General features: G+C 45.8%; 1 protein-coding gene and 1 long non-coding RNA gene across 2 annotated transcripts in view; both read right to left on the bottom strand.

Moving 5' to 3' along the window:
* Positions 1 to 9,605: 9,605 nt before the first annotated feature.
* The window catches only part of LOC309342402, a 346,777-nt gene continuing 333,262 nt past the window's right edge, over positions 9,606 to 23,120 (bottom strand). Inside the window, exon 2 of the long non-coding RNA XR_014156777.1 lies at positions 9,606 to 9,758. This is a non-coding gene — a long non-coding RNA (uncharacterized lncRNA). The remainder of the gene's footprint in view (positions 9,759 to 23,120) is intronic.
* The window catches only part of TPRG1 (tumor protein p63 regulated 1), a gene marked incomplete at its 3' end in the record, with an annotated part of 56,341 nt that continues 44,693 nt past the window's right edge, over positions 11,473 to 23,120 (bottom strand). Inside the window, exon 6 of the mRNA XM_081862836.1 lies at positions 11,473 to 11,667. Within this exon, the coding sequence (XP_081718962.1) occupies positions 11,473 to 11,667 (195 nt within the window). The remainder of the gene's footprint in view (positions 11,668 to 23,120) is intronic.

Here is a 23,120-nt window from a genome sequence, read left to right as displayed (position 1 = left end):
ATATATATATTCTCCCACACTTTCAGTTAGGAGTTATGCAAACAACCATCTCTGCTTCTGCATAGGCTTAGAGATGCCTCTTCTCTACACCTTTTTTTTTTTTTATAAAAAAAAAAGATTCAAGCACCTCCATTCAAAAGACCCACAGTGAGTTGCAAAACCCATCTGTACAGATGTCTGCCAACAGTCCCTCGAACCCGACACCCCTGGGTGCTTTGGGGAGAGCAGCCTCTGTCCCTGGTGCCCCCCCCCCAATAAGATGCACATGGATTCTATTTTGTCCGTCCACATTTGCAAGTGTGGTGTGAAGGCTTCACTCATCACAGCCCCCCGGGCAGATACTTCTGAGGCGAGCTTTGCAAAAGCCCCCCGGGCGCATTGAACGGGCATGTGAGCAGCTAACTTTAGACGCTGGGGGTTTAATTAGCAAGAGGCGCGAAGGACTGGCCGTGAGCCCCACCACATTCTCAGGATTGCAGGCCTGGATACATTAAGGGTGTTTAGATGCTCTCCCGCCCTCTGTCCTGTCCCTCCCCGTTTTGGAAGCCTGTCATCGCTCGGATGCTTTGAGACAGTTGGAGCAGCTTGTTAACTGCCAGCCTTGTCACTGGGCCAAAGGGACGGGGAAGGTAAACGAAGAACAGAGTGAGGAAATCTAGGCAAAAGCAGGGAAGAGGGAGAGGGAGAAGGAAAGAAAATCACACCACTTATGGGTTAAACCACAGAGCCTAGGACTTGCCAATCAGAAGGTCGGCGGTTCGAATCCCCGCGACGGGGGTGAGCTCCCATTGCTCCGTCCCTGCTCCTGCCAACCTAGTAGTTCGAAAGCACATAAAAGTGCAAGTAGATAAATAGGTACCACTGCGGCGGGAAGGTAAATGACATTTCTGTGCGCTGCCCTGCTTTGCCAGAAGCGACTTAGTCATGCTGGCCACATGACCCAGAAGCTGTACGCCTTCTCCCTTGGCCAATAAAGCGAGATGAGCGCCACAACATTAGATTCAGCCATGACTGGACCTAATGGTCAGGAGCCCCTTTACCTTTACCTTTACCTTTATGGAAGGGAAAGTGATAAGTGCTCCTTTCAGTTCCTTGGTTGTTTGGGCTGTGAGCAGAGACCTGCAAATTTATCTCTCTCTCTTCTTTCTTTTTATTTATTGCTTTTCCTGGAATCATAGAATTGTTAGGCTGGAAGTGACCCCCCCCCCGCCCTCCAAAGAGTCATCTAGTCCAACTGCAGGCAATGCAGGAATCAATTTATCAATTTTGTATCCCACCTTGTATATTGACTGATCAATTTCGATCCCACATTTTCCTCAAGGAGGTGTACATGGTTTCCCCCCAACACCTCATTTAAGTCATACAACAACCCTGTGAGGTAGGTTAGTCTGAGAGGCAGTGACTGGCCAAAGGTCACCCAGTGAGTATTATGGCCGAGATTCGAACCCTGGTCCTAGTCCGATACTCTAACCAGTACACCACAATTCTTTAATTTTTTAAAATTTGATTTCTTAAAGAAAAAAATATTTTGGCAGAACAGGTGAAGGATGTGTGGAAATACCTAAGGGAATTTCCTTACGGAACCCCTTCTTGCTTCCCCAAACATTCGTTGGGTCTCCAAATTCACCTCAAACATTTTTGCTCTGGCAGGAGCCGAACAGGAGCCCTTGCACTAAAGCATCGGGTCTGAGGGTAATCCTTTCTTCCTTCATTACCTTCCTTTCCCTTCTTCCACTGGGAAGCTCAAAATGGGGTGGTGACGACCCCCAGCTTGGATTACAGGAAACTGTGGAACTCACATCTGCAGGAGGCACCTAGGTGGCTTAAAAGAAGATGAGGAAAATTCATGGAGGAGGAGATGGAAATTGATGGCTCCTAGCCAGGATGGCTCTGCTCGGCCTCCGCAGTCAAAGGCAGAAATGCTTCTGAATATCAGTTACTGGAAACCACAGGAGGGGAGAGTCGCTCTTGTGTTCGAATCCTGCTTGTGAGTTCCTGTGAGAACAGGATGAGGGACTAGATGAGCCATTGGCCCTGATCTGAAAGCTCTTCCTTATGTTTGTTTTTTTATGCACTGTTTTCCCAACATGGACTTTTTATTTGGTTGTTGAATTGCTTCGGAAAATTCAGAAGTTTGCAAATTCCGAAGGATAGGAATTCATAGTTTCTCGCAGACGTCTGGTTTGGCCACTGGGACAACAAGATGTTGGACCAGATCGTACCTCCCAACATTTTTGTCCCCAAAACCTGGACATCAGGAAGGGTGCGTCTTCCGGTCTCCCAGGACTGGATTCTGTACTCTGGGATGTCCTGATTAAAACAGGACATTTGCAAGCTAGGCTAGATTGATTGATCCAAACAGCTCTTCTTATGTTTTAATATTCTATTCCTTTGCACAGAAGATGGAATTTTGCAGAACCAACTTCCTCATTCCTGCAGGACTAGATATGTTTGTAAAATAATAATAATAATAATAATAATAATAATAATAATAATAATAATTGTGCACTGAGCTCTCTGGTTACCAGAGCCACGATTTGTGACCCACAGTGCTGGATTTACGTATAAGCTAAACAAGCTGTAGCTTAGGGCCCCACTCTCTTGGGGACCCCAAAAAAATATAAAGGAAAAAAACCTGGAAGTACATTTCCAAAATATAAGATAAAAAAAGAAATAAAATAAAACCTTCATACAGCAACAGTGTTTTGTGTTGTGTAGGCTCCTATGATGTAAGTCATGGGCCCTGCCTGCTCGCCTGCTCCCTAAAAGATCACTGGTTTGCTCCTTTCTATATATAGGGTGCCTACATTCTGCATTCTGCATGAGAGTGGGACCATAAAGAAGATTGATCGCCAAAGAATTGATGCTTTTGAATTATGGTGCTGGAGGAGTCCCATGGACTGCAAGAAGATCAAACCTCTCCATACTGAAGGAAATCAACCCTGAGTGCTCACTGGAAGGACGGATCCTGAAGCTGAGGCTCCAATACTTTGGCCACCTCAGGAGAAGAGAAGACTCCCTGGAAAAGACCCTGATGTTGGGAAAGATGGAGGGCACAAGGAGAAGGGGACGACAGAGGACGAGATGGTTGGACAGTGTTCTCGAAGCTACCAGCATGAGTTTGACCAAACTGCGGGAGGCAGTGGAAGACAGAAGGGCCTGTCGTGCTCTGGTCCAGGGGGTCACGAAGAGTCGGACACGACTAAACGACTAAACAACAACATTCTGCATGGACTGGTCTCATGGCCACATGTGCTAATGGCTTTAGATACCTATGAGGTCCATAAATTACCCTATAGTGTATATTCAACACAAAATAACTGTGGCATTTGTTGTTGACAAAGGACAGCTGGGCATATAAAGGGCCCCATTACCTTCAGTAGCTTAGGGCCTCAGCAAACCTAAATCCAGCCCTGGTGACCCGCGAGGCTCAAGGCAACTAAGTACCAGCTTGCTGGCAGCTGGGGAAATGCCTTAAATAGGTTGGGTCGAACGGGTACAGCGTGGGTGAGAAGGGAAAACAAAACACGGAGAGTTATTCAAATTCCTCTGCTCTCCAGCCTGTGGGCGCCTGGCAAAAAGGTCCACAAAGGGACCCACATGCGGTTTCATGGAGAAATGCTTTGGGGAAGTGCGTCTCAGGCCCCTGACATATTGTTAGAGCCAGGCCGAACCCTGCAGCTGTAACAGCTGGCACCGCCCAGGCCCCATTGCCAAGGATACAGTGCCCACCTCGTGCCAACGGTGATTCAGGCGGAGGCAATTCCTGTAAGCTGAAGAGGGAAGGGAGTGGCCCTGTCTTTTTTCCTCGAGGGAAGGGCCGGCCGTCTTCGCCGTGGAGGCGGCACAGCAGGTGTGGAGAAGAGGGGCGGACCCCAATTGCGGCAATGTTGCGCCACCCTTGCCAGCTTGAATCCTGCGCCGGCCCCTGCGCTCGCGTCCCATTTCCTGGCGCTGCAGGGCTAAGGCAGCTGCCCCAGAATGGCTCTATCCTGCTGCACATTGTGGTCCTTTGCAGGAACGTGGCGTGGGCTTGCCCTCATCTCCCTGCAGGATTGCTGCCCATGGGGTGAGCTAAGTTGCAGGCAAGGGAGCGGGGAAGAGGGTGTGCCTTTTCGTGCATTCGCATAAAAATTGCGCGATTGCAACAGGCCTCTTAAAATATGCAGGTATCTGTACACGGTTGCATCAAGTAAGTCTTTCCTGCTTTCCCCCAACTGCTAGGAAGCTTCCTTGTAAGAAGTGTGCAATGGAAAGCTGTGCATGTTTGGCACCTGCGTACTATCCCACTCTTTGCAAATGCAGCAGTTAAACTCTGGGACGCTGTTAAATCCTGGATAAAGTTGGTAGACAAATGTCTGTTGCGTGGCGAGACCTCCCCCCCTCCCCAAGTGAAATGAAGACGCTGGACACATTATTTAAGGTTAATGGGCATAAAAAGGCCACAACTTTTTCAAAGGCCTGGAAACGATGCCTTATGAGGAACAGCTAAGGGAGCTGGGCATGTTTAGCCTGGAGAAGAGGAGGTTAAGGGGTGATATGATAGCCATGTTCAAATATATAAAAGGATGTCACATAGAGGAGGGAGAAAGGCTGTTTTCTGCTGCTCCAGAGAAGCGGACATGGAGCAATGGTTCCAAACTACAAGAAAAAAGTTTCTGCCTAAACATTAGGAAGAACTTCCTGACAGTGAGAGCTGTTTGACAGTGGAATTTGCTGCCAAGGAGTGTGGTGGAGTCTCCTTCTTTGGAGGTCTTTAAGCAGAGGCTTGACAACCATATGTCAGGAGTGCTCTGGTGGTGTTTCCTGCTTGGCAGGGGGTTGGACTCGATGGCCCTTGTGGTCTCTTCCAACTCTAGGATTCTATGATTCTATGAACTTTATTGATTACAGGAATTGGAAGGTATTGGCCTTATGCACTGGTTCCTATCGACTACCCGGCATGGGGACCGGGAAGGGTTATCCACAAGCCGTGGGAGTCCTGTTGATGTATGCCAACTAGGATCCAACGGGTGTCACTGCTCGGGGCCTGCCGGAGGCCCTCACCTCCCTAGGTTTCGGACAAGGGAACGCCCCCCGGAGTCCTCTACCGGACTACCCTTTTCATTGGGGGAAGGTGATGGCGTTTCCTTCCCCCCCATTCCTTTGCATAACAATTAACCCCTGCCAATGCCTAACCGCCAATACTGAAGAAGTTGTGACGTTTGCTACGAGGTAGGCGAAAAAACCAAAAGGCTGGAAGTGCGCCAAGTTGGAAAAATTCCTACCAGGCCCCTTGCGGTGACCAACCGGAGTCCATAGCAAGGTCAAAGCTAGCTAAGCCTAAAGGGTGGGTGGGATGGGAAAACCGGGCAGCTGTAACGGGGCAAAGAGGGCGGTCCCTGGGCGCGCCTGGCCTTAAATGAGCTAGGCCACGCCTTCCCAGCCCGCCGATTGGCGGGCCGGGTCACAGACGCGCCCAGGGATTACCTCTTCTCGCGGGGGCTAAAACCAGCCCCCGCGTGTGTGGGAGAGGGTGGCCCGCAACCCCCCCTCCTCTCGAGCTTGGAAGGGGCTTTTTCTATCCCTCCTAATACTAAAACCTCCAATGAAGGCTGAATGGTGGGAGAGTCAGAACAGAAACCAGGAAGAACTCCATCATGCGGCACATTGTTAAACTATGGAACTCCCTGCCACAGGAGGCAGTGATGACTACCAAATGAGATAGCTTTAAATGTCGGTTTGACAAATTCATGGAGGAGAGTGCTATTCCATGGCTACTAGCCATAACAGCTGGGTTAATGCTCTCTACACTCGGAAGAAATTAAGAGAAGTATTTTCTGGCAAATTAGAGGCAGGGGGAGAGTTGACTCATTCAGGTCCTGTTTTCGAGGGGAATCTGGTGGCCACTGTGGGAACAGGATGCTGGACTAGAGGGACCATGGGCCTGATCCTGCTGAAGGAGCATCTCCACCCCCATTGTTCTGCCTGGACACTGAGGTCCAGTTCCGAGGGCCTTCTGGTGGTTCCCTCATTGTGAGAAGCCAAGTTGCAGGGAACCAGGCAGAGGGCCTTCTCGGTGGTGGCACACGCCCTGTGGAACGCCCTCCCACCAGATGTCAAAGAGAAAAACAAGTACCAGACTTTTTGAAGACATCTGAAGGCAGCCCTGTTTAGGGACGCTTTTAATGTTTGATGCATTACTGTATTTTAATATTTTGCTAGAAGCTGCCTAGAGTGGCTGGGGAAGCCCAGCCAGATGAGTGGGGTATAAATAATAAATTCTTCTTCTTCTTCTTCTTCTTCTTCTTCTTCTTCTTCTTCTTCTTCTTCTCCTCCTCCTCCTCCTCCTCCTCCTCCTCCTCCTCCTCCTCCTCCTCCTCCTCCCCTTCCTCTTCTTCTTCTTCTTGTGTTCTCAAAGGTCGAGCAGCTGGAAAAGTAGTAGCTCAAGTCCCCAAATAGCACCGGTCCTCCAAAAGCCAGCAACAGACACTTGCATTTCTCCTAGTCTGTCTCAGACCTCTGAGCTGCCAACCTTGCAGGGTTGGCATCAGTATCTGTGGGCACTGCCAGGGTTCCTGCCCCCCAGTGAGTGACACCTGCCCCGGACTCTCTTTTTTAAAAGTCCTTACTTAGCTGCGATTCCTGCACTTACTGGGGTTGGACGATGAGTCTTGGGGTCTCTTCCAATTCTAAGATTCTATGGCCTTTTGTAGCTGCCATCTTTATTTTTGAAAAAGCCCTGTATGGATACGAGGGATGGCTGACTTAATCACATTAGGTTTCTTGGCTGGAGAACCACAGTCCAATATTTGGAGCAGTGCAGCTTCCAAAGGATTGCTGTGTTTCAGTTCTCAAGTTGTTTTCAAAAGTACAAATTAGGAAGATTTAACTTTAAATGTGAACTGAATGTATCAATCAATCAACCTTTTTATTCGACCGTCAGTCAGAAAAAAAAAATACAAATACATTTGTCAATACACAGTTAAAACATCCAAGAAGATTTTAGAGCTTAGCCAACACTAAAAGGGCTAAACAGATAGCCCCATGTCAATACAGTCAATTATGGTCTTGCGACGCTTAAAGGCTAAAAAAAGAAATTTGGCCACCAAGAAAGGTATAGCTCTAGTGACATTATTCAGCAAGTGTAAAACCTGGTTTTCTCCGGGTAGGAAGCTAAGTTGACATAGGAGTGGGTCTATAAAGTTTTGTCTAAGCTCTGCATAAGAAGGGCAAGTCAAGAGAATGTGTTCAGTGGACTCAACCACACCGATAGCACAATGACAGGTTCTCTGGGCGTATGGTACTTCCCTGTACCTTCCCCACAATATCACAGAGTCAAGGACATTTAATCTAGCCACTGTAAGAAGTCTGCGGTATTCCACATAGTGGATTTCTGCAAGGTAGGGGGCTGGTATGGTCCGATAAATCTGGTCCCCTAGGAACATCCCAGGTTCCTCTTGGTGAACTGAATGTAGTTTCCACCCATCTGTGAATTGATTACTTAACTCCCCACCCCCTTCATCAATAGTTTATCAAGATTTTCACATTTTATTTAAACACCTAATGATTCCTTTTATTGTTTCCTTGCTTTGCCCTTCCCTCAAGCAAAGGCATGGATGCTTTCCCTGACCCAAAATTCTAAATAATTCAACCCACTCTTAATATGGTAACACAGAATATTTATGTCTTTATTGGGACCATTTTTGTGCCGCTCCTCAGAAAATAAAGGCTCCCAGAGCAGCTTACAGACTATGAAAACAAGGCAGTCTCTTCCCACGGATGTACAATAGTAAAAAGAAAAACATGGTACACAAAGGAAAAGAGACAAAGAGGGACGAGGAAAATCAAACTCAAGCAGCAATCTCTAAACAGTTGTTCTTCTAATGACCAGCTAATAATCTAGATAACACAAACGTAACTGAAATAAAACAATAAGAAGAAAATAACTTCTGGTCCAGGGTTGGGGTACAGATTGAGGCACCAGGGTCACCTAGATTAGGCTGTCATGACCTGCCATTTGCTATGGGAAGTGTGTGTGTGTCTCATTCATAGGGGGCACCAGGTGGTACTTTGTTGGGGACCCCATCCATCCTGCACCCAGCCCCAATTCCCCAGGCGCCTTTAGCCTTCTCTGACCCCACTGCAAAGCCAATTCCATCACCTGGACAGGTGGCTGTGACCTGTCTTCCAGATGACCTCTCTTATCCCCTAGTCCAGCATCCTGTTCTCACAGTGGCCGACCCAATGTGCCAGTTTGCATTTCCTAGTGCCGAAAGTATTGCCCTGATGTGTAGAGATCTTTCCTATTCTACTTAATTCAAGAGGGTTCTGGAAGATCCTATGCGGGAAAGAAACAAGCAGAAGGTTCATGTTGTTTGGGTTATTCCTTCAGAGAAGATGAGTACAGTTGGCTTAAATTGGTTCTCTTCTCTCTTTCTGTCAAGGTCATGCTGGCTATAATAGTGAGGCCAGAAGGAGTCGGGGTCTCTCTTTCTCTTTCTCTCTCTTTTATTTCTGGTGTGGTGTTCTATACATAGTATGCTATAGTGTTAAGGTTTAGTCTTATTACAAGTTATTGTAAGATTAAGTTAGGTCTGCTGCAACTGGATTTCTTATGGACAGGGCCAACCCTGAATGTAATGGATTTGTGACCATTATGTTCATTTGTCTTCAGTAGCAGTAAAGCCAACAAAGGTGCCAACAAAGGTCCGTATAGTAAAAGCTATGGTTTTCCCAGTAGTGATGTACGGAAGTGAGAGCTGGACCATAAAGAAGGCTGATTGCCTAAGAATTGATGCTTTTGAATTATGGTGCTGGAGGAGACTCTTGAGAATCCCATGGACTGCAAGAAGATCCAACCTCTCCATTCTGAAGGAAATCAGCCCTGAGTGCTCACTGGAAGGACAGATCCTGAAGCTGAGGCTCCAATACTTTGGCCACCTCATGAGAAGAGAAGACTCCCTGGAAAAGACCCTGATGTTGGGAAAGATGGAGGGTGCAAGGGGAAGGGGACGACAGAGGATGAGATGGTTGGACAGTGTTCTCGAAGCTACCAGCATGAGTTTGACCAAACTGTGGGAGGCAGTGGAAGACAGGAGTGCCTGGCGTGCTCTGGTCCAGGGGGTCATGAAGAGTCAGACACGACTAAACTACTAAACAACAAAGCAGTAAAGCTCAGCTGGATGAAATACAATGGCCTCTGGTCTATTTGTTGGGAATCCTGCAACATGTTCAAGTTGTTACGCTGCCAACTATACATTGGGATCTACTCTGGATCAATACTGAGTAGAACTTCACTGACAAGATGCCCATTAAGGGAAACCCACAAACAAGGACTTGAGCAACTCTTTCCTTCTATGGTTTACAACAACAGTTGTTCAGCCACTCTCACTGAAATAATAGCACTTATATTGCAGCCTAGGGCACAGTCCTATGCAATTCACACTGTGCCCCATGGAATTCAGTGGCTTAGGACTGCAGCCACAGAGTATTCTAAGGACTCCACGTTGCCTCGTACAACAACCTTGCTGTGTAGGCTTGCTTAATCCCCAGGTTGTAGAGGTGGAAACCTGGGACTAGGCGAGGGTGGTTTTGCTTTGGCAACAGGGCCAGATTCACCGAAATGTGCCATGGATTTTCTTTTTTCTTGTCACTGCATTTTAGATACAATGAGCTTAATACAATACGATAATCTTTTTTGTCATTGTCCCATACAGAACGACGAATTTGAAAATCTACATCAGACATTCAGAAACCAACAAGGCTGCTATCCCAGCCTGGTTAGCCCCCTAAAAACTCTGATACCCCAGAATTAAATACAATATACTCCCATAGAGACTCCTTACACTGTGTTTAAAACCAAAATCGCATTTGAATAGAAACTGTTTCTCAGATGGCTGGTCCTAGTCTTTATAACCCTGGACCTTCTTCCAGAAGGCAGAAGCGGAAAGAGATCATTTCTGGGGTGTGCACTATTCTGCACTATCTCTGCAGCTTTCTTATGGCACCTGGAAGCATAGATTTGATCCAAGGTAGGGAGAGTGCGCCCAATTATTCTCTCCGCAGTCTTTACAACCCTGGACAGCATTGTTTTTCCCCTGACCATGCAGCTCCCAAACCACACACACAGACCATAAGTTAATGCACTCTCATCAGTACAATGGTACAATGCCATCAGCAGGTCCTTTGAGAGATTGTTTTTCTGGAGGATTCTCTTAATGCTCATGGAATCATAAAGGACCCCGAGTGCCATCTATGCAGGAATCTCAGGTAAGCATCCAGCTCAGGTGTTGAAACACCTGAGTTATCAGGAGAGAAGCTTGCAATGGAAAAAAAAACCAAGGAGGATCATGTTCAGATGTTCCTCAGATACCACATTCCTTCACTGAAGCGGGCTGACCTAGAAGAACCCTTCCAATTCTGCAATTCTATGAACACTAGTGGAGCTGTTAGCCACAATGACTATACTCTGCCTCAATAGCTGGAGGCAGCGATGCTTCTGAACGCCCGTTGCTGGAAACCACAGGAGAGGAACCAAAATGGTCAAAGGCCTGGAAACGATGCCTTATGAGGAACGGCTAAGGGAGCTGGGCATGTTTAGCCTGGAGAAGAGGAGGTTAAGGGGTGATATGAGAGCCATGTTCAAATATATAAAAGGATGTCACATAGAGGAGGGAGAAAGGTTGTTTTCTGCTGCTCCAGAGAAGCGGACACGGAGCAATGGTTCCAAACTACAAGAAAGAAGATTCCACCTAAACATTAGGAAGAACTTCCTGACAGTAAGAGCTGTTCGACAGTGGAATTTGCTGCCAAGGAGTGTGGTGGAGTCTCCTTCTTTGGAGGTCTTTAAGCAGAGGCTTGACAACCATATGTCAGGAGTGCTCTGATGGTGTTTCCTGCTTGGCAGGGGGTTGGACTCGATGGCCCTTGTGGTCTCTTCCAACTCTAGGATTCTAGGATTCTAGGATTCTATTCTAGGAGAGCGTTGCTCTTGTGCTCAGCTCCTGCTTGTGGGTTTTCCCCAGGCATCTGACTAGCCCCTGTGAGAACAGGATGCTGGACTAGACGGGCCATTGTCTTGCAGGCGGCTGTCAGGCTTCTAGAGAACTGTGGCTCCTTTCAACAGGGGAGATCTTTCCAGACCCTGTGGTTAAATCCTGTGTGGCCCTGAACCCTGCAAAAGGAAGTTTTGCCATTCCAGGACGGTAGCTCAGAGCAGCTGTTTTGCATCCAGAAGGTCCCTGATCCAATCCCCAGGGTAATCCTGGGGAAAGTCTGCAACTTTGGAGAGCTGCTTCCAGCCTGAGATGATGCCCACGGTGAGCTACATGGTTGGACTCAGCACACAGTTTCCTACATTATAAGGCCGGGTGGGGATGTTGCACCTCACAGCCCTTTTCAATAACAGCCCCCACCCTCTTTAGCAACATTTCAAGGGGAATAAACACAACACATTCACCACAAAAGGAAAACCCCCAATTCGCCAGACGTTCAGAAGCCAAAACTCCCCCGAGCGAGGGAATAACCCAGCTTGTTTCGGTTTCCGAGGAAAGACATCAGCCCCGTGTAGGTCTCTATGAGGAGGGGCTCGTGGGCCACCTCCACCCCGGCAGTTCGGCCAGCTGTGGGATCCATTCTTTCGGCATTCTGGACTGCTTGAACCAGCATGGCAGTGAAGGCAGAGATCTGCAGAAAGGCAGGAGAAGAATCCGGTCAGGCTGGCCACATTTTTGGGGGAGCTGCTGAACAGGACAATAGATTTGTAGCCTGGTCTAGTAATAATTTATGTTGGGCCATCATAACCTTGGAGATAGAAAGAGGAGGCTTTCTCTGCACAGTGCAAACTGTGGAACTCCCTCCCACAGGAAGCAGGAAGCCACAAATACATTCAAATGCAAATCTCCCGCACTCCTTCTACGCAAGGATGCAGAACTGCCCTGGAATTCTTTGAGAACTAATCCAGGACAGGAGAAGTAGGCACGGGGAAAGATAGCTGCATCAGTTTTGCCCGAGATTCCAGTTTTCCCACTCTTCAGTTCTCCAAATTCCCACATCATTTTGCAAATCTTTTTTTTTTTTTAAAGTCCACATGAAAATTCAGCAATATTTTAGTGCAACATTTACATGCTATTTTGTCCAATATGGACACATTTATTTATTTATTTTGCAAATCTCAAATATAACACCTTTTTGCATGTTACCCTCTCTAATATATACCTTTCTATTCATGCTTCACCCTACCATGTGCATTCTTGTACTCAATACTTGGCTGGCAAACTGCATTGCAAAATTCAGAGAAGTGTGAATCTTGAAGGATCTCTGTGCTTTGGTTCACACACCCTGCAAAATTAGGTCTACTTGCCTACAAGTGCCAAACCAAAACAAATTTCTACCCCATCCTCGTTTCTTAAGCGTGGTTGGGTGCTAAGGATGCCCACATATTAAAAATACCCCAACAGGAATGGCCAAAGCCAGCCAGCCACTGTGCGCATTCTGTGGGTCTTTGCAACCGAAGGAAAACAACAGCCTGCCTAGGAAACCAAGTGATGCTTGGCCGTCCACAGCAAATAACATTTGAAACTGAATCCCGGCCATCTCGCTGCTGAGAATACTGAGGAACCAGGAATCTCCACTTGTCCTTCGACCACCCCTCTGCCACCTCCCCAAAGAACATTGTGTCCCACACTGAAAATACACTGCAGGCTCATGGGGTGCATGAAAAATCCTCCCCCCCACCCACCCACCAATTCCTGCTCTGAAAGTCTCAGGAGCTTTCGGAATCTTGTGCACACGAAAGATGCTGGCTCTTTCTGCCCCCATTCAGAGATCGGGGATTAAAAGCGGTCCATGGCAGTGACTTCTAACACACCGAGGCATCCTCAGAACCCAGGGAGCACAAAGGAGGTTGGCTTACACGCCAGGCAGGCAGACAGACCCCATGGAGAGGTGCCAAAATCTTGAGAATAAAGAGAGAGAGCATATCCGGCGCCATGGTGCAAAGCTCCCTCTAGCACCCCCATTTCCCAGAGTTTTTTTATGGAGGACGGTGCTGCCAGCGGGGCTGGAGTAGGCGGGCAGTGGCTGGAGGGTGGCTCCTCCGGTGGGGAAGAGACGAGGCAGGACATGGCACCTCCTGGCTCAGCTGGCAGCTCTGTGCCATGTTGGCCACGGCAGATGGAGTCTCTCTCTCAGGGCCGTCTTACCCATAGAGGCTAGTGGTGCTGCTTCAGCGTGGCATAGTGGAGGCAGGCAAGGGCGGCAAGCTGGTGCCAGGAGGTGTCACATCCAGCCTCTGCCTCTTCCCTGGCGCCCTCCAGAACTTTGCACCCTGGCGCCCCGCACCACTAGCCTCTATGGGTAAGATGGCCCTGAGCGAGAGAGAGACACAACTCGAGAAGAAGTAGCTGGTGGGTGTTTGGGGGAAACAAAGCCATGTTGCTCATGATTAACCCCCTGTTGCCTCTTCACGCAGGTTCACACACATCGCTTCAGAGTTCGACACGGAGATTGCAAGCTCCTCAGTGCAAAGAACTGTATTTCTGGAACTAAGCAATTAATGGGTAGTGAGAATTGCCAGCTCAGTTCCAGGCCAGATGTCATGCTCAGCTGGGGTGGGGTAAGAAATTCGATTCAGGTTCCCACTTAAAGGAGGACCTACTCAATTTGCACTTTCTGAAACAGTGCAGGAACCCAAACACAGCCCTCCGTGGATTCTGCACTTCTCTGAAACCCTCAGTGCAGTTCTCCAGTAAAGTAATTTGTGCAAAATGTTCATGCCAGAGTGGACTTTCGGTCGGCGCCAGCGTTTGATGGCGGTCCTAGCCTCGAGCTCCGAGGCAGGACTGCTCCGTAAGTTCGGGTCTTACCCGCTACGGCAAGCGGGGGACCCCTAAAATCACAGGCGCTGAAGCCTGTGAGCAAGGAGATTCGGTGGGCACCTTTGCGCCCCCCCGGCATCGTGAAAGAGCCTTTTTAAAGGCTCCGGAGCGGCATCGGGGTGAGCGCGGTGCTGAGGATCGCTACCCAGCTTACGGAGTGAAGCCGCGTCGCCATTAACGGAGAGCGCCGATTCCTTTCTGAAATCAACGATTGGCAACAACAATACCCGTGAGTAAGATCGCAAAAGTAAAACGGGACTTAAAAAATTTAGAAGATTTGGCTGAAAACGGGAAGGCAAAATTAAGGAAGTCAGCCTCCCGGAACTGCATGACTAACGGAGCAATGAAAAGACTAAGCTGTGTTTAAATGGACTTTCCTTTTAACTCTTATTAAACCAGACATCGAAAGGATCTCCCCCCTGTTGTGCAGGAGAAGGGGGGGAGGAAACAGAATTAATTTAACCTGCAAAAGAAAGGGATAAGGAATAAAAAACCTCTGCTGCCGATACTTCTGGCCAGGCTGCCGGAGCAGCGATCGCCTGAAAAAAGGAACTGTCAAGTGAGCTGTCAAAGGACAGCGGCTACAAAATAAGACTTATTTTGAAACATACTCGGGACTTTGGTGGATTACAATTTTAACAGTAAAGTGCTACAAACTAAAGACTTTTAATGGGACTTCTGCCTTTGGACTTTCTGTTTCTTTGTTCTGGGTGCCTTTGGATGGTTACAATTTCCTCCTCTAGAGGGCTTTAGTTACATTACGGTGTATCCAGTGGGATTTTCCACTTGCAACTTTCCTGTGTGAATGACCTTGAGTTATGAGCAACCCGCCAGAAGAGATTTCAACAAGAAGTAAAACAAAGCAGGCTCAAAAACAAGCTCAAAAAAGAGGCTCCTTATCAGGAGCAGCAGCTGCACAAGAAAAAATAACAGCAGCATCAATGGAGTCAATGACACAGGCCCTGCTTAAAATAAATCAGTCACTAGAAGTACTCACTAAGCAATCTGCAGAACTTACCAAACAGTCTACAGAGAACTCTAAGAAACTGACGGAGTTGACAACAAGACTAGACCTGAATACAACAACAATTTCATCTAATACAGATTCTATAAACCGTTTGGTTCAAGAATCTACGGAAACAAGGAGAATAGCTGAGAGTGCTAGGTCCACTGCTGAAGAAACCAAAGGAAAGTTTGCGCCTATTGTAAAAAAAGTACATGAACATGATTCAGCATTAGCCCTACTAGAACTGGAAAGGAAAAGTAAGAATCTGAAATTAAGACTGGTTCCAGAAGAGGAAGAGGACAAGCTTGGGGAATTCCTCACAGATAAATTTCAAGACTTCTGGAATGATGAGCTAGATGGAGAGGAAGATGAATTTATGATAACTTCAGCCTTTCGGATTGGCAGGAAGCAAGGGAAGAAGCCAAGAGATTGTTTAATTACCTTAGGATCAAAGGAACAAAGAGACAAAATATTGAACCTACACTTCCAGAAGGCCTTGGTCATTAAAAATTCTCAGATTCAAATCTTCAAGGATATTCCTAAATATTTTTTGGAGGTTAGATCTCAATTTAAAGAACTAGTTGATCTACTTAAGAAGAATAATATCCCATTCAGGTGGGAATTTCCACAAGGGCTGTCCTTTAGCTTCAAAGGGAAGAAAATTAAAATAAAAACAAACCAGGATAAAGAGTTCTTTTTGGAAAGAAATCAAGAGGATCTTCAGAAAGGAACTGTCAGTGAGGAGGAAGTACCGGACATCTCAAATCTATCTTTTGGACTGAACCGAGCACCGACCGAGGAGGAACAACAACTTGGTGCAGTCGGTGGAAGATCTACCCAGTAACCAAAATGTCTCTGCAACTCTTCAGTTGGAACTGCAATGGTTTGAACCACCCTCGAAAAAGGGGCCAAGTATTTCATTTATTAAAGAAGGAACATCTAGATGTAATCTGTTTACAAGAAACCCACATTGCCAGGATACATAGAAAACTTTTAATAAACAAGAGATTAGGACAAGAATTTATATCATCAGATAGAGTCAAGAAAAGAGGAGTTGTGATTTATGTCAAGGAAAAATTTGAACCAAAATTGATCTTTAAGGATGATCAAGGAAGATACCTGGCAGTGGAAATCCAAATTCATGGAGAAAAAATATTGATTGTTGGAGTTTATGCACCAAATGAGGGGAAGGCTGAATTCTTCAAGAAGTTGCATGAGACTTTAATGGACTTTTTGGACTTTAAAATTATAATGATGGGTGACATGAATGGAGTCGTCTCTACAAATATGGATAAGGCCCAAAGACAAACAATATCTAATGATGGAAGACTACCAAAGACTTTTTTTGACCTGACTGACACTATGGATCTGATTGATATTTGGAGAACTAGGAACCCTCTGGAAAGGGAGGGGACCTTCTTCTCTGAAGCAAAAATGACATGGACTAGAATTGATCAAATATGGATTTCTAGTAATCTGGCATCAAAGGTTAAAAAAACAGAAATCTGCCCAAAGACCTGCTCTGACCACAATGCTGTCAAGATGGAAATGAAACTGACAACAGCTGGAACCTTTAGATGGAGAATGAATGACACCCTCTTTGGAGATGAGGAAATTTGTAAAAAGGCCCAAAAAACACTTAAAGACTACTTCGAGATCAATTTGAGATCAGACACAGAAAAAAGAATCATTTGGGACGCAAGTAAAGCCGTGATGCGTGGCTTCCTAATACAACAGAATTCAATAAAGAGGAAAAAACAGAATGAGAAGAAAGAGAAAATTTGGAATCTAATAAAAGAAGGGGAGAAGAAACTGAGATCTAAGCCTAAATCCCAGGAGATATTAAGAGAAATAAAATTCTATCAAACACAATATATGGAATTGATGAACCAGGAAATAGAATGGAAAATTAAACAAATGAGACAAAAGACTTTTGAGTCTGCAGATAAATGTGGGAAGCTACTGTCTTGGCAACTGAAAAAGAGACAAAAACTGAATACAGTGACATCACTCGAAGTAGATGGGAAGTCTATTAATAAACCAAATGAGATAAGTAATTGTTTTCAAAGTTTCTTTAAGAAATTATACAAACAAGGGCCAAAAAATGAACAGGAGATAGAAGAATTTATTGGAAAATACGGACTATCAAAAATCTCTGAAAACAACAGAAGGAGTTTAAATGAGAAAATTACAGATCAAGAAATAGAGAGTGCCATCCAGGATATGAAGCTGGGAAAATCACCAGGACCAGATGGACTAACTGCGAGATATTATAAAGTATTGAAGGATTGGTTAATACAACCACTGAAAGAAGTCTGCAATCAAATTTTGGAGGGGAAAAAGGCTCCCGAATCGTGGAAGGAAGCATTCATCTCACTTATACCAAAGACAGAAACTGAGAAACATCAAGTTAAGAATTACCGCCCTATATCACTTTTGAATGTGGATTATAAAATTTTTGCAGACATTCTAGCAAAAAGATTCAAAAAAGTTTTGTTAGAGGAGATTCACAGGGACCAAACAGGCTTTCTACCAGGCAGGCAATTGTCAGACAATGTGAGGAATATTATAGATATTCTAGAACTTTTGGAAACTGATATAAATAGAAAAGCTGTTTTGATTTTTGTGGATGCAGAGAAAGCCTTTGACAATATTTGTTGGAGCTTTATGAAGAGGAATCTCCAAGGAATGGGGGTAGGCAAGAACTTTGAAAATGGTATAAGTGCAATTTATTCTGAGCAAAAGGCTAAACTTATTGTAAATGGTATGGTTATGGATGAAATTCCAATAGAGAAAGGGACACGACAGGGATGCCCAATTTCCCCTCTATTGTTTATATCGGTACTGGAGGTTTTCCTTAATATGATTAGAAGAGACCAGCTGGTTAAAGGTATACAGGTCGGAACTAAACATTATAAGCTAAGAGCATTTGCAGATGACTTAGTTTTGACATTACAACAGCCAGAAACTAGCACAAAAAGAGTTCTGGAACTTATTGAAATATTTGGTCAGGTAGCAGGTTTTAAATTGAATAAACACAAGACAAAGGTGTTGGAAAAAAATCTTACGGTGGGGGAAAAAGACAGTTTTCAAAGAGAAACTGGTTTGGAAATTACTAAAAAGGTAAAATATCTGGGGGTGAATTTAACATCTAAGAATGTGAACCTATTTAAAGATAACTATGAGAAATGCTGGGCTGAAGTGAAGAAAGATTTCGATATATGGTCAAGATTGAGACTTTCCTTGTTAGGCCGAATTGCTGTAATTAAGATGAATGTATTGCCGAGATTGTTGTTTTTGTTCCAGACATTGCAAATTTTAGATAAGATGGACTGTTTCAAGAAGTGGCAGAAAGATATATCTAAATTTGTCTGGCAGGGCAAAAAACCCAGAATTAAATTTAAGATTTTGACTGATGCAAAGGATAGAGGGGGCTTTGCCCTGCCGGACTTAAAACTTTATTATGAAGCAGCAGCTTTTTGCTGGCTGAAACCATGGCTACTTCTTGAGAATACAGACATTCTGGACTTGGAAGGTTATGATAATAGTTTTGGTTGGCATGCATATTTATGGTATGACAAGGTAAAGGTACATAGAAATTTTAAAAATCATATTATTAGGAAAGCATTGTATAATGTATGGAATCGATATAAAGATTTGTTTGAAAGTAAAACCCCCAGGTGGCTGTCACCAATGGAAGCTAAGGCGGTAAAAAGATTGAACATGGATACAGACTGGCCAAAATATTGTGAAATTATAGAATATGATGGTGAAAAGTTGAAACTACAGAGTTTTGAGAAATTGAAACCTAAAGTCCGAGATTGGTTACATTACTACCAGATTAATGAAACTTTTAAGCAGGACAGAAAACTAGGATTTCAGAAGGAGAGGTCAAAGTTAGAAACAGAATTGCTAGAACCCAATACTAAGAATTTGTCTAGAATGTATAATCTGCTGCTAAAATGGAACACACAAGATGAAACGGTTAAATCAGCCATGATTAAGTGGGCACAAGATATTGGTCATGATATTATGTTTGCTGACTGGGAGCAGTTATGGACCACAGGTATTAAATTTACGGCATGTAGTGCCCTGAAAGAGAACATAATGAAAATGATCTATAGGTGGTACATGACCCCAGTCAAGCTTGCAAAGATATATCATTTGCCCAATAACAATTGCTGGAAGTGTAATGAATGTGAAGGAACCTTTTATCACCTTTGGTGGACCTGCCCAAAGATTAAGGCCTACTGGGAAATGATCTATAATGAAATTAAGAAAATCCTTAAGTGGACATTTGTAAAGAAACCGGAGGCTTTTCTCCTGGGCATGGTCGGCCAATTGGTACCAAAGAAAGATAGGACCTTTTTTATGTACGCAACAACAGCAGCAAGAATCCTTTTGGCGAAGTATTGGAAGACTAAAGAATTACCTACTCTGGAAGAATGGCAGACCAAGGTGACTGAATTTATGGGACTGGCAGAGATGACCGGCAGAATCCGTGACCAGAGGAAAGAGACAGTGGAGGAGGACTGGAAAAAATTTAAAATCTATCTTAAAAATTGTTGTAAAATTTCGGAATGTTAAGATGTCAGGGGATTGGACACAAAGAATTACAGCTATAAATCGAAATTTATAAAGCAGAAACTCTTTTTAAAGAGAATTAAATATAAAAATGGGATGAAGAATTGCTAAAAATTTTGAAATTTGGATGCAGTGAAGGGGAGGTTTGGGGAAGTCGCATTATGTTTGTTTGTTTTTTGTTTATGTTGTAAAATCAATAAAAATTATTATAAAAAAAAAAAAAAAAATGTTCATGCCAGAGTGAAGCATGCACCAAAATTGCTTTGCAAAAAATGTATATATTAGGAAAATTGTATTCACAAATCTATACATTAGGAGAAATCTGAACAAAATTCTAATAAATTTTCATGAGGACAAGGAAGGAAGGAAGGAAGGAAGGAAGGAAGGAAGGAAGGAAATAAGGAGAACTGAAATTAAGGCTGAAAATAGCAAGAAACCAAAATTTGCAGATTCACCCATCCCTCTGCTTCTAGGGCTCTGAATGTCAAGAAACAGGTGGGAATCTGTCTCCTTCATCTCAACCTTTATCACTCCCTCCAGGCCTTAAAGGTCATGGCCGACTCTGGGGTTGCAGTGCTCATCTCGCTTTACTGGCTGAGGGAGCCGGCGTACAGCTTCCGGGTCATGTGGCCAGCATGACTAAGCTGCTTCTGGCGAACCAGAGCAGCGCACGGAAACGCCGTTTACCTTCCCCTGGAGCGCTACCTATTTGTCTACTTGCACTTTGACGTGCTTTTGAACTGCTAGGTTGGCAGGAACAGGGACCGAGCAACGGGAGCTCACCCCGTTGCAGGGATTCGAACCGCCCACCTTCTGATTGGCAAACCCAAGAGGCTCAGTGGTTTAGACCACAGCGCCACCCTCCAGGCCTTAATCAGGCCCAAAATACGTTTTCATTTCAACTGTGTTTCCTTCCGCCACAGAAGCTGGAGTGTGAATGTTTGGAGAGGTCTCTTCCCTGAGCAGCAGGAATGTAATGGTCATTCAATGCCACCCCCCACCCCCCTCGGCTGAGCCAGTTGCCGCCACAGGATTCCCTGCCATGCCACTATAGCACTGCAATAAAGTTGCTTATCCCAACAAGATGAGCTGGAAGAACTGATTGCAGGCATTAGGAGTGTGTGATGAAGTTGGCCAATATCCCTTGAGTGCAAAAGCAGCTCGCCCTTCTCAGATACGCTGACATCACAGAAAAGTCACAGATTCGTCATCTGCAAATGCAAATCTTTGGAGACAGGTGTCTCCAGGCACACTCCTGAATGGAAATCGGCTTGGGGTTTTCCTTAGCCGTGCCGCCCACCAGGAAGTGATGCAGACACCTTCCTGGGAAAGGAGAGGGCACTTTGGAATTCGGGTCATGCTACCTTGCCACACCCTAAAGCCCCAAACCAAATCCCATCCTGGGTGGATGGCTGCCTCAGCGCCTGCTCATCTCGAGACAGGGCCTTTGGCGACTAAAGTGCAGAAGATGCTGGTTGCTGGGCTGACAAATTGGAATTTAATTGCTGGCTCCAAATGTGTTCAATTGCATTTTAACTTGATTGTTCTTATTCCTCTTTGCATGATGTTTCAAAAATGCTCTGCGTTGCCTTGAATCCCAACTTGGGAGAAAGCCATGTCCCGTTCCCAGGGAGATGTCATTGTGGGCTGGGAGCAAGCCCTCCCCTGCGCCATTGAATGGTCCTCAGCCACATCACCCTTAGGCTGTCCAATTCGTATGGTCTGGGAGCATGGCGCAGGCTATTTAAACTGCCCACAGCCAAGGACTCACCCCTGTTTTTCTCCCTACTCGGCCAGTTCTCCCGCCCTCCCTCCCTTAGGTTGTTGTTGTTTAGACCTTTAGTCATGTCCTACTCTTTGTGACCCCCTGGACGAGAGCACACCAGGCACTCCTGTCTTCCACTGCCTCCTGCAGTTTACTCAAACTCATGCTGGTAGCTTCAGGAACACTGTCCCACCATCTCGTCCTCTGTCATCCCCTTCTCCTTGTGCCCTCCATCTTTCCCAACATCAGGGTCTTTTCCAGGGAGTCTTCTCTTCTCATGAGGTGGCCAAAGTCTTGGAGCCTCAGCTTCAGGATCTGTCCTTCCAGTGAGCACTCAGGGCTGATTTCCTTCAGAATGGATAGGTTTGATCTTCTTGCAGTCCATGGGACTCTTAGGAGTCTCCTCCAGCACCAGAATTCAAAAGCATCAATTCTTCGGCGATCAGCCATCTTTCACTTCCATACATCACTACTGGGAAAACCATAGCTGTTACTATACGGACCTTTGTTAGGTTAGGCTAACAAAGGTTAGGCTTTTAGGTTAGGTTAGGCTCTTTTATTTCCTGACCTTGCTATGGACCTCGGTTGATCGCCTTGGTTGTCCAAGGGACCTGGTAGGAATTTTTCCACTTGGCAAATTGGCACTGGCCATTTGGTTTCTTCGCCTATCTCATAGCAAATCATCACAACTTTGTAAGGTCTGGCGGTTAGGCATTGGAGTATTTGGTTGAAGGTGAGGGGAGGTAGTGGCCATCACCCACCCCTCTGAATTCAAGGGTATTCCGTTAAAGGAATCCGGGGGGCGTGGTCTCCGTCCGAAGCCCCAGATGGGGGGCTAGGGCCATGGCACAACCCCTAGCAGTGACCCTGGGGGAGTCCCTAGTTGATGTGCATCAGCAGGGCTCCCCCTACTGGTGGTTAACCCTTCCAAGAATTCCTGCAGACAGGCAGGAGTTGGATATAGTCGTGTGGTTTCCAGTGCCTAAGCCAATACCACTCACATTCTGTAACCAATAAAGTTGTGGCCTTTTTCACCCTTTAACCAAATATACTGTTTCGTGTGTCTTTATTTCACTTCCCGGGAAGGTTTGGGACCTTGCCATGCAAACATGAGATAAAAATGCATTAAACAGAAATACTAATAATTTATTCTCCCCTCTTTCACCACCTGCTTTTGCTGCAGTGAAGCTCTAAGTGGCTGCAGCAAATCCCAGCTGGAAACCTGGACTAAACCCAATTTTTTAGAAGGGGCAATAAAATCTAGCCAGAATGGACTATTACAGGACAAGCCTAGCTAGTAGCAGCTTATGAAGCCAAAATGTCTAGGCTGGGCTTAGACTTCAAGTTCCTGCATCTGTTTGCTTCTGCTCAGTCTCCAAGATCTCTGCTGCCCTGGTAGACTGTGTTATTTGCCTGCATGCTTTTTGGCGGGCTGCCCTATTGTGACCACATTTTGCTGCTATAAAATCTAAAAGGCGGTGTTTTGTGTGTTCGTGCCTCACGTGCTGGTCCCTTTCCACTGGAGGTACATCTCTGCCTGTGTTTCCTGCTGCAAGTATTTGGGATTGCTGAAAAGCGATTGCACCTGGAGTCCTTCAAATGAAAGGTTCGGGGCTGGAGGGGCGACCTGAGAAGTCCGACCCACGTGCGGTTTCACCCCTTGCTCTCCCAAGATGATCTCAGAGCCCGCAAGCTCCCTCCCTCCTTGCCCTCGGAGTTTGTGGGATTCCTAGCAGCTCCTTCATCTCTTGAAGCGTGAAGGGTTCCATTCTTGCCAAATCGGATGTTTTCCTGAAACCACTTGGGCGAGAAATCCACCCCGTCTCGTTGAAGGAAAATAAAACCTCTTTTCTCTCCTTTTCCTTGTGCCCACGAGGGAGGGGGGGGGGTTGAAAAGGGACAACTT

This window comes from Podarcis erhardii, assembly GCF_964252035.2.
Source record: "Podarcis erhardii genome assembly, chromosome: 5".
NCBI classification, from domain to species: domain Eukaryota; kingdom Metazoa; phylum Chordata; class Lepidosauria; order Squamata; family Lacertidae; genus Podarcis; species Podarcis erhardii.
Note: the sequence above shows the minus strand (reverse complement) of the source record. Positions and strands in the feature narration are given on the sequence as shown.